Source organism: Podarcis raffonei, chromosome 14 (genome assembly GCF_027172205.1).
Source record: "Podarcis raffonei isolate rPodRaf1 chromosome 14, rPodRaf1.pri, whole genome shotgun sequence".
NCBI classification, from domain to species: domain Eukaryota; kingdom Metazoa; phylum Chordata; class Lepidosauria; order Squamata; family Lacertidae; genus Podarcis; species Podarcis raffonei.
In genome coordinates this window covers 13,314,507-13,329,618 of record NC_070615.1, presented here as the reverse complement: position 1 = coordinate 13,329,618, position 15,112 = coordinate 13,314,507, and the positions used below count along the sequence as shown (strand labels likewise).

The following is a 15,112-nucleotide window of genomic DNA, read 5'->3' as shown; positions in this document are numbered from 1 at the left end:
CTCTTCTCTGTGTGTTTTTACATGGGTAAAAATGCGTTGCTGCAAGGCCCAGCCTTTTCTGGCTGGGCCAGCCGCCGCTTCTCATCCTAACCTGCCTCACAGGGTTGTTGTGGAGGGTTCAACGAGGAAGGGCGAAGAGAACTATTTAACGCCACCTTGGGCTTCTTTGGAGAAAAAAGTGGGAAACAAAATGGAAATACAATGCAGTATGAAATGGCTGGCTGGGGGAAGGGGTGAGTCACATGCTGCTGCCCAGTTATTAAAGGTAAAGGGACCCCTGACCAGTCATGACCGACAGACAGCTTCCAGGTCATGTGGCCAGCATGACTAAGCCGCTTCTGGTGTACCAGAGCAGCGCACGGAAACGCTGTTTACCTTCCCGCCAAAGCGGTACCTATTTATCTACTTGCACTTGACGTGCTTTCGAACTGCTAGGTTGGCAGGAGCAGGGACCGAGCAACAGGAGCTCACCCCGTCGTGGGGATTTGAACCACCGACCTTCTGATTGGCAAGACCTAGGCTCTGTGGTTTAACCCACAGCGCCAGTTATTACAGCTACGCTATAAAAAACAACAACTCGCACAACCCCTCATTGTTTGCAATGGGGAGCTTTTTCTTCCTACATTCCTAATTTTGCAACCAGGAGAAATATAGCAGGAGTAATAGATTACTAGCGCAAACTCGTTTCTGAGTTTATTTAGGGAGCAATGACTGGGTTTTTGGGGGGTGGAGAACAGGGGTCGAAATGAAATGACATGTACACCTTGCACACTTCCCTCTACTTTTCCCAGGGCTTATCTCTTCTCCCCCCCCCTTCCATGCCTAGTTAGTACGGTCCCCAAGGCTGAGGGCGCTTCTTGGTGGGAGAAACCAATGTCCCCAAAAGGAGAGGGGGAAAGGGGCGTTTCGCCCCTGCGGGTTCGGCTGGTCAACCCCTTCCTCCCGAGAGGGAATAATGGCGGCCGCGGCGCCCTTTCTCTCGCTTTGGCCGGCACGTCTTGACTCTTTCCCTTCTCCCGCCCCGCTCCTTACTTGCTCCTGAAGAGCAGCCGGAGGAAGCGCCCGGTCATGGCCGTCGCCTGCAGTCCCGCGTTCGGGCTTCACCGCTGACCCAGCCGTGGGGTCACCTGCCTCAGCCAAGCACGGCAAGAAGCGTTGCTTTATTCATGCAACCCCTCAATCCACCGCCAGAGGGCTATGGGTTCTTTGGACTACATTTCCCATCAGCCCTTGCTGTGAGCTCTGCCCCGCCCCATACCTCTTGATTTTGCTCTTTTAGTCAAAGGTTATGAGTCATGATGTAGAGTAGGCTTCCTCAACCTCGGCCCTCCAGATGCTTTGAGACTACAATTCCCATCATCTCTGACCACTGGTCCTATTAGCAAGGGATCATGGGAGTTGTAGGCCAAAAATATCTGGAGGGCCAAGGTTGAGGAAGCCTGGAGTGCGTGTGTGTGTGAACTTGAAGGCGCTAAGGTTGTTTTTTAGTTGCTATTTTGTTAATGTTGTTCATATGCTGCTTTATAGATATTTAAATTCCGTATGGATTTGTTAATCATGACTTGCTGTAATGTGATGGAAGAACTGTGTGAAGAGGTGTGGGAGATAGCTGTTAATGATAAATTAACATGTGCTATTAAGGTTAGATATGCAGGAGAAATGATTTTGAGGAGATACGGAAGGTATTTGTAGAATTTGTACTGTTGAAATGGAAAGGGGTCAAACCATCGCAAGAGGTGTTGAAATTTTGGAGGTTGGATAGTTACAGTGGAATGGTCTTGGTGGTGGGGTGCAAATTTTTATTTATTATTATTACTTTGTCAAAAAGAAAAGAAAAATAGTGATTAGCTTGTTTTTTTAGTTGCTGTTTTGTTAATAAATTACAATACAGTGGTACCTCAGGGTACATACGCTTCAGGTTACATACGCTTCAGGTTACAGACTCCGCTAACCCAGAAATAGTACCTCGGGTTGAGAACACAAATCGTGCTACGGCGGCGCGGCAGCAGCGGGAGGCCCCATTAGCTAAAGTGATGCTTCAGATTAAGAACAGTTTCAGGTTAAGAACGGACCTCCGGAATAAATTAAGTACTTAACTCGAGGTACCACTGTACAAAAAACACTGTTATTTGTTATTTTATATAATGTATACTGTATTTGTGATGTTTTATTATGTTTTATTGTGCTATTTTTATTTACTGCTTGTAAGCCACTTTGAGATTCATTTGAATGAAAAGTGGCATAGAAATACAATAAATCAATTACAATAAAATAAAATAAAAACCTGTTTCGACTGCATGATGAGCTTCTAACATTGTGATCGGACTCTGCGCTCCTGCCAACCCAAATTCTTAGAAATGTCAACAAAACAAAATCACGGAATTTCATTATGTAATCCAACATTTATTAGTCACCTGTCACCATTTATTGATTGCATTGCAACCCCAGCTTTCTTCCAAGGAGCTATACATAGTTTTCTTCCTTCTTGCTTCCTCCCTACAACAACCCTGTGAGATAGGTTAGGCTGGGAGGCAGTGACTTGCCCAAAGTCACCCAGTGAGCTTCATGGATGAGTGGGGATTTGAACCCTGGTCTCCCAGGTTCTAGTCTGCTACTAACCCAGTGGTTCCCAAAGTAGGTGCCAACCCTTAATGGCGGTGCAATTATCTAGGGGAGCACAAAGTGACAGGGGGGTGTTGGAGGTGTAAATGAGTGTCTTTTAATTACCTTTTCCCCCTAAGTGCAAAAGTTCAAAACAGGAAAAGTACTCTGACCTCTTTTGGTAGCAAACCCCAATGTATTCACTGGGGCCTGTTTGAAAGTGTTCTTATGATTGTGATATCTGAGCAATATAAATAGAACTGTTACATAGCAAAATTATTTTAATTGTCAGCACTTGAGAAAAGCTACCATATGCCTTTGAAGAGCATGTAAGCCATCTTAGATTATTAGCAATTTAAGATGACTGTATTATCAGCAAATACTGTTGTGAACCTTGCTTGCACCTTTAGACTTCGTTTGAACTGTCACAGACTGTTTTGCATTTCTCCCCCTCCACCCCCACAGGTGTATGTATTGTTGGCACCTGTCTGTCTCGAGAGACAATGAAGTGCGCCTCCGGTGCAAAGTCAAACTTTTGGAGAATCACAGCGCCTGCTGTGGCTGCAGAGACCGGCAACTCGTAACTGTTACCTCCTGTGTTGTTATTGCTGCAATAGCAGCACCAAAGTGACCTCTCTGAGGTGCAAGCCTAGACAGTGTATATGGAGGTACCGCCCAGACGACAAAACCACCCCCCTTGGCCTCACTGATGTGGTCCAAAGGAAAGCACAGTGCCGGATTTACGTATAAGCTAAACAAGCTATAGCTTAAGGCCCCACTCTCTTGGGGGGCCCTAAAAAAATTAAAGGAAAAAACACCTGGATGTACATTTCCAAAATATAAGAAAAAAAACCTACATACAGCAACAGTGTTTTGTGTTGTGTAGGCTCCTATGATGTAAGTAATGGGCCCCGCCTGCCAGCCTGCTCCCTAAAATATCACTGGTTTGCTCATTTCTATATATAGGGTGCCTACATGCTGCATTGGCTGGTTGCATGGCATATATTCAACACAAAAAACAGCGACAATTTGTTGTTGACAAAGGACAGCTGGACATATAAAGGGCCCCATTACCTTCAGTAGCTTAGGGCCTCATCAAACCTAAATCCGGCCCTGGGAAAGCAGAGCAATACACTTGGCACCAGCTTGCCTGGTGGCTTTAGATGAGATCTATTGCCACCCACCCACCCACAATTTTTTCTCACACTCTACTGGCAGGAAGCTTTCTACCAGTGTGTAGATAGATTTCAGGCAGCTTAAATACTGCCCTACCTTTGTACCTCTTGGAGATTCCTTAACAGCCCTCAGTCAACTTTATGGTGGCTTTCAGTTTGCTTTCTTATGGTGCCACCCTAACTCCTGCCAGGCAGAGGTGGGGCTTGATGGAATGGCACAGGCAATGCCAGACCTCCAGTGCTTGTGCTGACCAGGGCAAAAAGTGATAGCCAGGGGCAAGAAATGTTCCTAGGTTGGCACAATGAATTGGCCTGGATCTAGCCTGTTGCTGTTGCGTGAATCTGCTGGCCACTCTAAGCAGAGATGCCATTGGAGGCTACCATTGGGGTCCAGTGCATTGGGGTACATTTGCCAGAGGAGCTTCCTTGTTGCCGATGGAGCTTCTCTGCTGGCACAGCTGGGCTGGGCTGGGCTAGGCTGGGTGGAGAGAAACCTCCGCTCCATCCAAACCATCTCCAACATGGCAGAATAAGGGTTTGGGTTACTCACCCAACTATCATCCATAATACACCTACAAAGGAGTAAACTCTACTGAACACGGAACAACTTCCCAGCAAACATGCATAGGATTGTACTGTTTGTCTTTAAGATGCTACAGGCCTGCAAGAGGCTACCCCTCACCCGGAGTTTGATGTTAATGGTAAAACAGAAACAATACATCAAAACATGCATTATAAAATCATTGAAGTCATATTTTAATTCACTTTAGTTGATTTCATGTTGTAATATTCAACATATTGTTGCAAGTCCAAGGAAAAATATTTTTTACTAATCAGGTCATACTAGAACACATTTAAAATATTTAATATCAAACTCATTTCAAGGCCCTGTGGAAATTTATCACAAATGCATTTCATTATATTCCTTGAAATTATAAATCTAGAATAATAAATGATGCTGTTCAGATGAAATCTTAGAAAATTTTAAATTGGCATTTCATTAAATTTGACTTGAAACCTACTGAGTTGATTTAGTATGATTGACATTCATCTCTTGAAATTCGTTTTAATCTAATGTAATTCTTCCCCAAATAATTTGGGGAGGTGGCATAGCTGGATATAGCATCTGCTTTGCACCCAGAAGGTCTCATCTTAGATCTCCAGGAAAGGCTGAGAGACACTACTATCTGAAATTGATTACAGCATCTATCTGTTGATTAGAGCGTGGTGCTGATAATGCCAAGGTTGCATGCTCAATCCCTGAATGGGAGAGCTGCACATTCCTGCATTGCAGAGGGTTGGACTAGACAATTCTATCATTCTATGAAATCCAGGAGAGCTGCTGTGTCAGTATAGAGAGAAATAAGCTTGATGGACCAATGATTTGACTCAATATAAGACAGCTTCCAATGTTCCTATTATATTGGTTGGAAAGGACTAGGACCACACCCAAATCTCCTACCACTGATGGAAAACAAATGACTGTGAAGGTACCTGATTGTGGTGTGACAGCTGTACTACATGAAAAACAGGTGAGATTAGAAGCTCTATGGTTTTCTTTTTTCACCTTAGTTTTCTCCCTGCAAATTGGTTGTTATTCCACCATCTTTGGGGTTACTGCAAGTCTGCTAAGACCTCTTCTGCATTGGTATTGCAGTTTTGGCTATGTAAGCATGAGCACAGGAAGACTCAAATTGGTTTTTAGTGTATATCTATAACTATATATATGATTTGGATTTTGCTGTCAAATGGTAACATCAAAGTGATTTTTTTCAGTCGTTGAAGTGTATATTGTAAAGTGTCAGATCCTGGGACCCTGTTGCTCTTCAGCGTTTGTAAAAATACGTTTGTGTCACTGATATGTACAAAATGCATATATTTGATTCCAGGTTTTGCTTGCTAAGAGTAGAACGTTAGCACGTTTTTGTGGTTGCCTCGGATGAGCAAAACTGGAGGCAGGTTCCTTGAGAGAATTTCTAACCAAGCCATATAGAGGTAATCAGATATAATTCCTTTTCTTGCTACTGGTAGAGTCCTGTTGAATGGAATAGGATGAAAGTATTAGTAATAGTCTTCAGTAATACAACATTCCCCTCCAAATAACATTTCAGCCACTATCTGAGCCTTTTCCATCCCTGAATGTCATTTGAAACCACCAGTCATTACTAAAGGGGTACCATTTTTCACACCTTCCTTGCTCAGATTAAAAAAGTACACTTAAAAAGAACAATCAAATAATAGCACAAAAATCTTAGCTAAAAAGTCAACAAAAGCCTGTACAGTACATTGCTTTAATTCCCATTAACATCTTCAAATACAGGGCCTTATAGACACCAGTGAACCTCACTGAACCACTGTACTTTGTCCTTGAGTTCTTGCTTAGAAATCTCCTGGCAAACTTTGGCTTGCTTTCTGAACAAATCAAAATTAAATCTGTGTCACTTACAGAACAATCAGATTAGCAGCCCTAGAATGTTCCTGAAGGAGTTCGTTCAAACGGACTTGGCGGTAGCTCTGTTTAAAAAGAAACAAAATTTACTGCAATAAAAAGCTGGAGGTCTTGACAGATGACTTAAAGCAGAGTTTAGTGATCATAAAAAAATCACACAGGTCATACTTCTGTAAGTCATACTTGGTCTAAATTATATGGACTGCAAATTGGGAAGCATTAAGTTTATGATTGCTTGAGGAAAACCTAAAAAAACAACCCCCTGAAACATTTCATACTCCGTTGCCATTGCCATATTAATATGCACCAAAAATTATTTTTAGTCTGCTGCATAATGAAATACTGATGGCTATAAAATATAGCTTCACTTAAGAGACATGAAACAGTGAGATTACCGTATTTTTCGCTCTATAAGACGCACCAGACCACAAGACGCACCTAGTTTTTGGAGGAGGAAAACAAGAGAAAAAAAATTCTGAATCTCAGAAGCCAGAACAGCAAGAGGGATTGCTGTGCAGCGAAAGCAGCGATCCCTCTTGCTGTTCTGGCTTCTGGGATAGCTGCACAGCCTTCATTCGCTCCATAAGACGCACACACATTTCCCCTTACTTTTTAGGAGGGAAAAAGTGAGTCTTATAGAGCAAAAAATACTGTAATTTTCAAATCTCTTAAAACTTGTTTGCTGCATGTTTTCGAGTTGATGATCCTACTGAAGATCAACAATTTCCCAGTTTCCACAGGCACCTTTTGCAGAGAATCCTTTACTTATTTGGAGGGAATATAGAATATAATCTACTTTCTCTATAGAATACCCCCTACCCAGATGACACAGCATATTTCCAAACTAAGTTTGCCTGGGCAATGATACTGCATTTTTATTTTTTATTTTTTATTGCATTTTTAATCCCCCCCCCATAAAGAAAAACATTTCTGCCTCTTACCTACCGCCCCCCCCCGCAAAAGCGATTTTATTCCATGGCTTCAACATTTCAAGTAATTTTACTTTTCTGCTTCCCATTTTATTACATTCAATAGCTGCGGCATATCTATATCAGCAACTTAAAGAGCAGCTCCATGCATGTTTATTCAGAAGCAAGCCCCGCTGTATTAAATGGAATTTATTTCCAGCATAAGGGTGGATAGGATGGTGTCCTTAAACTGAATTCTCACTCCCTCTTCCCAAGGACCCTTGGAGTAACATTGTTCTGTTAGGGACTTGAAACGTGATGCAAACAACCCATAGCCCCCTACCCAAATTGCAGTTCCCGGGATTCTTCCACACAGGGGACCTTTCTTAGCCCAATAGCCCACATTCCAGCATGGGCAACCTCCCAGGCCCTTAAAGCAGTGACAGGTGGGGCTATGTGTAAAGGAAGCAGAGCAATCAATATATTTGTCATTGTATAGTAGATAATATTCCAGCCATGCAAAAGGCAGAGGCTTTTACACACACACACACACACACACACACACACACACACACACACCATCTCTCCATCCTCGATCCAGGAAAACCAGAAGCATTATCACAGATCATGGGCACATTCCAGCCTAGCAGAAGCACTCAAGGAAGATGTGGTCTGTGAAAAGGAGGATGGCCTGCAGAGAGTCCCACAGGCCAAGTGCAGAGGCTGGGTAAAGCTAAAGGACCGCTGGATGGTTAAGTCCAGTCAAAGTTGACTGGGGGGTTGCGGCGCTCATCTCGCTTTCAGGCCGAGGGTGCCAGCGTTTGTCCACAGACAGCTTTCCGGGTCATGTGGCCCAGTGGCGTAGCATGGGGGGTGCAGGGGGGCCGGCCTCACTGGGCGCAACATCTGGGGGTTAGGGTTAGGGGGCGCAAATTACTTGCCTTGCCCCTGGTGCTGACAACCCACGCTATGCCACTGATGTGGCCAGCAGGAATAAACCGCTTCTGGTGCAACAGGACACCATGACGGAAACCAGAGCGCACAGAAACGCCTTTTACCTTCCCATCGCAGTGGTACCTATTTATCTACTTGCACTGGTGTGCTTTTGAACTGCTAGGTTGGCAGAAGCTGGGACGGAGCAACGGGGGCTCACCCCGCTGCGGGGATTTGAACTGCCGACCTTCCGATCGGCAAGCCCAAGAGGCTCAGTGGTTTAGACCACAGGGCTGTGTAAAAACTGGTAAATATTTCATTGCGCATATGCTCTTAGTCTAGTGGTTTATTACTGTCAATTGGAACCAGTCCATCCCAAAACATTAGAAGCAGTGTCTTTAAAGCCTGTCAGATTAATGCCATAAATAAACAATATCATCCATGTTTTGACTAGCAGCAGTGCACCTGCATTAACTCTATACAAGGGGTTCAAATTAAATACTGTTTTATGCCAAATTTCACCATTTGAAGAGATGCTCACCAATTCCCTGACTGCTAATGAAGCTAGGTTCTCTTTTTCCTTTGTGACCTACCAGATTTGCCTTATTGTTCTCAGGTAGTGCTTGTGCACGATTTTCCTTTTTGACTAGCCATCCCACAATGTCAAAAGTAATGGCAGGTATTGCTCTTTACCTTTTCCTTGACTGCTTCCAGCTCTGCATCAGTGATTTTCCACGGTGCCTCTCTCTTTAATTTCTCAGCAGTTGTTAAATCTTTGCAGCTTTCATGAAGGCGGTATGGTTCAATCATCTCTTCAAAGAATTTCCAGCTGGAACAGAAATTATAAAGGAGGCATCACAGCGGGACTCTAACTCATTATTTCACAGATATACCTTAGAATGGGATAGACTCTGTTGGCTTTGGAATTGTGGCTGAATTTCATTCAAAATCTTTAGACTTCATGCATCAGATTTTATGCTCCGTTATATATGAGCAGCTTCATTGTGGAAACACCTTGTCTAGACAGGTCTGCATTTGTCACTGCTAAGCTTTTTATCTATCTTAACTGTAAAATAAAACATAGCAGCAAAGTATACTACATTCATTTCTGTGTACACAAGAAGAAAACAATAGTTTTCTCTTTTCCTTGTTTTGACTCCTGTTGTTTGGCTGTATTACTAAAACCAGGCATAGGCAAACTCCGGCCCTCCAAATGTTTGGGACAAAGTTCCCATCATCCCTAGCTAACAGGATGATGGGATGATGGGAATTGTAGTCCCAAACATCTGGATGGCCGGAGTTTGCCTATGCCTGCTAAAACTGTGGAGGAAGCAACAACAACAAAAAAAGGGGGGAGGGGGAGGCCACAATCCAGCATTTGGGCTACACTTCAATGTGCACCTAATTCTGTCTTGAATTGCGACTATAGAATCATAGAATCATAGAATCATAGAGTTGGAAGAGACCACAAGGGCCATCGAGTCCAAACCCCTGCCAAGCAGGAAACACCATCAGAGCACTCCTGACATATGGTTGTCAAGCCTCTGCTTAAAGACCTCCAAAGGAGGAGACTCCACCACACTCCTTGGCAGCAAATTCCACTGTCGAACAGCTCTTACTGTCAGGAAGTTCTTCCTAATGTTTAGGTGGAATCTTCTTTCTTGTAGTTTGGAACCATTGCTCCGTGTCCGCTTCTCTGGAGCAGCAGAAAACAACCTTTCTCCCTCCTCTATGTGACATCCTTTTATATATTTGAACATGGCTATCATATCACCCCTTAACCTCCTCTTCTCCAGGCTAAACATGCCCAGCTCCCTTAGCCGTTCCTCATAAGGCATCGCTTCCAGGCCTTTGACCATTTTGGTTGCCCTCCTCTGGACACGTTCCAGTTTGTCAGTGTCCTTCTTGAACTGTGGTGCCCAGAACTGGACACAGTACTCCAGGTGAGGTCTGACCAGAGCAGAATACAGTGGCACTATTACTTCCCTTGATCTAGATGCTATACTCCTATTGATGCAGCCCAGAATTGCATTGGCTTTTTTAGCTGCCGCGTCACACTGTTGGCTCATGTCAAGTCTGTGGTCAACCAAGACTCCTAGTTTGTCAATAATAGCTTTTCAGAGATATGAAACTGGCATGTGAAGTCACAAGTCATTATGCCACAGGTATTGATTCTTAGTGTCCTGCCATGGTCTCTGGTTAAATTAGTTTGTCAGATTTTCATTACACTCAGATTTGTACCATGGAAGAGCCCAAACAAGCCCTCTACCCCTGACCAGTGCAGCAGAACATGGGTGTAGATTGCTATTACTGTAACGTCCAATACATGTGACAGGACAGAAGGCCCTATTTCTTATTTCAGCACCAAGTGTCATGTCTTGACTGGTGGAGTCCTTGCCAGATGATGACCAGGAGGCCCCAGCCTTGCACCAAGTCCTGAGTCAGGCTCCATCTGGGAGCGAGGAGCCAGAAATCTGTGATAAGGCTGAAGTGGAGCCATCCACATGCAGGATGAGTTTGGCCTCTGAGATCAAGGCAGAATGGGCCCCAAACTCAGGGGAGATGCTGTGTCACAAACTACCAGATGGAAACCTGGACAAGTGCCAGCCTATAGGCAAGTACTGCTTGGGAATAAAGGTTTCGTCCCAAGGAGACCTCCAGATGAAGGCAGTTGATAGAAGTCAACTAAGATTGGGATGCGTTTAAGGCAGCTCCAGCTCAAAACCCCCAGTGGAGGAGGTTGGAAAAGCTGCTGGAGCAACGTTTGTGTAACACCAGCACTCTGCTCTGCCTGATCCTCTGCCTTCTCCAACTCTACTCTTAGGAGTGCTGGGTCAAAAAGTACTTTTGTATTTAGAAATGTACTAAAATCGTATTTTCACATTTCAATTTCTGAGTTACAGTACCATCTTATACATGCCTAAAGGTAAAGGTAAAGGGACCCCTGACCGTTAGGTCCAGTCGCAGACGACTCTGGGGTTGCGGCGCTCATCACGCTTTACTGGCTGAGGGAGCTGGCGTACAGCTTCCGGGTCATGTGGCCAGCATGACTAAGCTGCTTCTGGCAAACCAGAGCAGCGCACGGAAATGCCGTTTACCTTCCCGCCGGAGTGGTACCTATTTATCTACTTGCACTTTGACGTGCTTTCAAACTGCTAGGTTGGCAGGAGCAGGGACCAAGTAACCGGAGCTCACCCCGTCGCGGGGATTCAAACTGCCGACCTTCTGATCAGCAAGCCCTAGGCTCTGTGGTTTAACCCACAGCACCACCCACATTCCTACTCAGAACTAATCCACATTGAGTTCAATGAAGCCTACTCCCAGGTAAGTGTTATAGGATCACAGCATCATCATCATCATCATCATTATTAAAAGCTGATCTTACCTCTCTTTGTTTGGTTTCATATTGATATCACCAATGATGTGAATGTCAGCAAACTTTATTCTGAACTTGCTTAAAAGTGAAGCCATCCTGAAAACAAAAGGAAAGGTGTATTTTTAGCGTTGTGATTCAGAATGCTGATAAATAAATAACTAGTTAAAGAGTTAAAATATAGTAAAGGTGCATTAATTGGTACTTCTCAGTTATAGAATGTGGTGAACATGGCATGGATGAGCTAGTTGATATAGCTGAAAACCAAGAACAGTGGGAAGTAAAACCTGTGGGCTTTACATGGGCTGCAGCACTTGCATTATTTTCAGGACCAAGTAACAGTCATAGAATCACAGAAAAGTAGAGTTGGATGGTATTCTGAGGGTCATCTAATCCAACCCCTGCAATGCAGGAATTTCAACATGCAGACCTCTTCTAATCTGATACCATAACAGACCCTGCTTAGCTTGAAAAAGAGCAGACAGAGGGCATGTTTTGTCAAAATAAATAAAAATAATAATAAATTGTTCAGTAGCACCTTAGAGACCAACTAAGTTTGTTCTGGGTATAAGCTTTCATGTGCATGCACACTTCTTCAGATACCACTCTTCTTCATGTTTTGTAACACTGAAAATATCTCCAAACTAACAATGTAAGAGGATAATGCAGGTTTGAGACTACTACTAATACGTAGAATTTATATAGCACTTCAGATAGCTCCACATATTGTCTCAGTAATTCTTAAAAGGACCCTGTAACAGGCAGTTAGGACTGATAATACAATGTCATCAACAGCAATTTCCCCTCTCTCTTTCCCCTCGCCTCATGCACAAATAATCATTATAAGCAACGAAACCTTAAGCAGAACATTAAAGCTATACATACATTAGCTTTTCCTCTTCCAGGCGAGTGACTTTTCCACCAGTAAAAATCCTTAATTTACAATCTTTCCATTTTTTGCGGAGGGTGAGCATGTAGGGAATTAGGAGTATTAACCCTGCGTAGACAGATTTTGTTAAATTAAATATATACCAAAATTAGAACAACGCGTAATAATAAAAAGCCACTTTTATTGCTATTAAAATTGTGTTCCCCGGTTTTTTAAATTTTTCAGATAATTGGTTATTTATTTTTATTTTTCAAACCCTACCTTGACTATTCAGTCTCCCCCATGCCACCACTGTGTGATGTTCCTTTCAGCGACTTACCTCCGTCATCAAACAGCCACCACACGTCAATGGTACCTTTCCCTTGCTTTTTTTTAAACTGACTGCTGGCTTCCAGCAACCGCTGATTGAATTCCCCAACATGCATCGAAGAGATTGTGCTAATGCTGCTTTCTGAAAGGAGAGGACACACTCAGAGCCTTTCTGCACAATCACCGAAAGTGCTCCACAACACACCAGCTTAGCACTTGGAAGGCAGTTAAGTACAATAGGAAATGCTTATTTAGCCTTTGAGCACTTCATGGATCATACATTTAAGTTCCATAACCGAGGGGACGGAGCATGGATTTACTAGAGCAAAGTGAGTGAGAACCACCCTCTTTTGTTTTTAAATAACTTGTCGCTACTTTGAATTATGTTTGGTTAGTGTCATTCAGTTGTTCAAAAGGCTGTGAAATTAGTGGCTTGAAATGCAGTGAGTTTGTTCATTACCCACACTGCATTTCAAACTGCCTTTGTGTGGGATGTGATACATAGATAGCAGTCAAGTACAACATTCCTTGTTTTCCTAGAGTGGACATGAAAGGGGACGTTTGGTCCAGCCAGTCGGAACTTCCTGTTTCCTCCTGGGTAGGGACATTCCTCTTCTTGCATGTGACTAGAGGTGGGCATGACCTTACCTGGGCAGGTAACAAACCCACAAGACACGCAGCCCTCCTCTCTCTTTTCCATCTTCCTTTCGTTGTGTGAACTGCAGTGACTGTCAGGCTGCAGTCCCTGGGATTAACCCCCCCATATGGGGTAGATCCACATGTATATACCATATTTTTCGCTCTATAAGACGCACCAGACCATAAGATTCACCTAGTTTTTGGAGGAGGAGAACAAGAAAAAAAAATATTCTGAATCCCAGAAGCCAGAACAGCAAGAGGGATCACTGTGTAGCGATCCCTCTTGCTGTTCTGGCTTCAGCGAAAGCAACACAAAGCGTCTTCAGGGCAGCAGGAGGAACGCTCCCTGTGCCCTGAAGAGGCTTCCCGCGGCTATCTCAGAAGCCAGAATGCCAGATCGCTGCGCAACAATCCCTCTTGCTGTTCAGCCTGCATTCGCTCCATAAGACGCACACACATTTCCCCTTACTTTGGATGGCAAGGACTTGAAGCGCCGCTGCTGCTGCTGGGCTGCCGCCGAGGATGGGCGAGACGCAGGGGGGAGGCACCCAGAGCAGGAGATGAATTAAAATGCAGCACACGACGTGCACAGAGGACAGGATCCACCATGCACTGGAGAGGTGCCTTCATGGCCTCAGCAGAAGCACTTTCTCTGCTAGCACTTGGACTGCTGGGCTTTGTCTGAATTGTTGGAGTCTCCAGGAGTTGGTCAGTCGTGATGCAGGGAACTACCTCATCCTTCTGGAGAAAATCTTGCAAAAGACCCAAGAGGTCCAAGAGAAATGCAACTATGATCCCCTTACTTTTTAGGAGTGGAAAAGTGAGTCTTATAGAGCGAAAAATATGGTACTTTGTAACTAAGTCTGTCTTTGGGGATCCAACTGTGAACTGAATGTGAGTAAACTTCTGTTATATACTTTACACAAGACTGTGGTGTGTTTATTCTTTTAAGGGGGATATAAGGGAACTTACCAGGAAGCTAATAGTGAGAGGCTTAAACAAGCCTGCAACCAGCTACCCACTGTGTGTTTAAAAGGGGAATGTAAAACTCTGCTAAGTTATAGAACTTGCAAGCGTAAGTTTGGAAGGATACTAAAACAGGAAAGGTCATGCGCGTCAGGTGAAGAGATCCCTGCTCCCTCTCTGAAGTGTCTTATACATGGAAAAGTACGGTACTTGACAGTTTTTGTTGCAACAGGCTAACATGGATACCCTTGGGTTCCCTTCTGAAATTGGTTCTTCGGGAAAACTAGTTGGTGACCAATAAGCTATTCTGTATTTTATCTTTCAGCTTCAGGGCTTGCCTTTTTTGGGTATAGTCTTTGTAATGTTGAGCTTGGCAGCTCTTCTGAAGTATCTCTGGATACCGCCATTTCCTTCTTCAAATTCGCTGTCCTTAATGGTAGCCTCTAGAACTTGCCTCTCCTGCTCCAGCTTCTTCAATTCCTCTGTCAAAAGAATGCAAGACTGGCAATAATAATTGCTTGTGAGTTGAGAAAGACAGATAAGATCCAGTTAGATCTGTGGCATTTGAACCTCTGTGAATGTGCTGTGAATGAAATTGCTTTTCATTGGCCACAATTACCTTGCATTAAATAGATCCTTAAAGGTAAAGGGACCCCTGACCGTTAGGTCCAGTCGCAGACGACTCTGGGGTTGTGGCGCTCATCTCGCTTTATTGGCTGAGGGATCCGATGTACAGCTTCCGGGTCATGTGGTCAGCATGACTAAGCCGCTTCTGGCGAACCAGAGCAGCGCACAGAAACGCCGTTTACCTTCCCGCTGGAGTGGTACCTATTTATCTACTTGCACGTTGACATGCTTTCGAACTGCTAG

General features: G+C 44.0%; 1 protein-coding gene across 3 annotated transcripts in view; it reads right to left on the bottom strand.

The window, feature by feature from the left end:
• Window positions 1–5,084: 5,084 nt before the first annotated feature.
• Window positions 5,085–15,112, bottom strand: part of SLC12A1 (solute carrier family 12 member 1) — an 80,148-nt gene continuing 70,120 nt past the window's right edge. For all 3 annotated transcript variants that reach the window (XM_053364583.1, XM_053364585.1, XM_053364584.1), the window contains 7 exons: window positions 14,581–14,724; window positions 12,648–12,779; window positions 12,325–12,436; window positions 11,452–11,538; window positions 8,760–8,895; window positions 6,223–6,290; window positions 5,085–5,811 (listed from right to left, as the gene is read on the bottom strand). In XM_053364583.1, coding sequence (XP_053220558.1) covers window positions 5,676–5,811; window positions 6,223–6,290; window positions 8,760–8,895; window positions 11,452–11,538; window positions 12,325–12,436; window positions 12,648–12,779; window positions 14,581–14,724 — 815 coding nt within the window. In that variant the 3' untranslated portion in view covers window positions 5,085–5,675. The remainder of the gene's footprint in view (window positions 5,812–6,222; window positions 6,291–8,759; window positions 8,896–11,451; window positions 11,539–12,324; window positions 12,437–12,647; window positions 12,780–14,580; window positions 14,725–15,112) is intronic.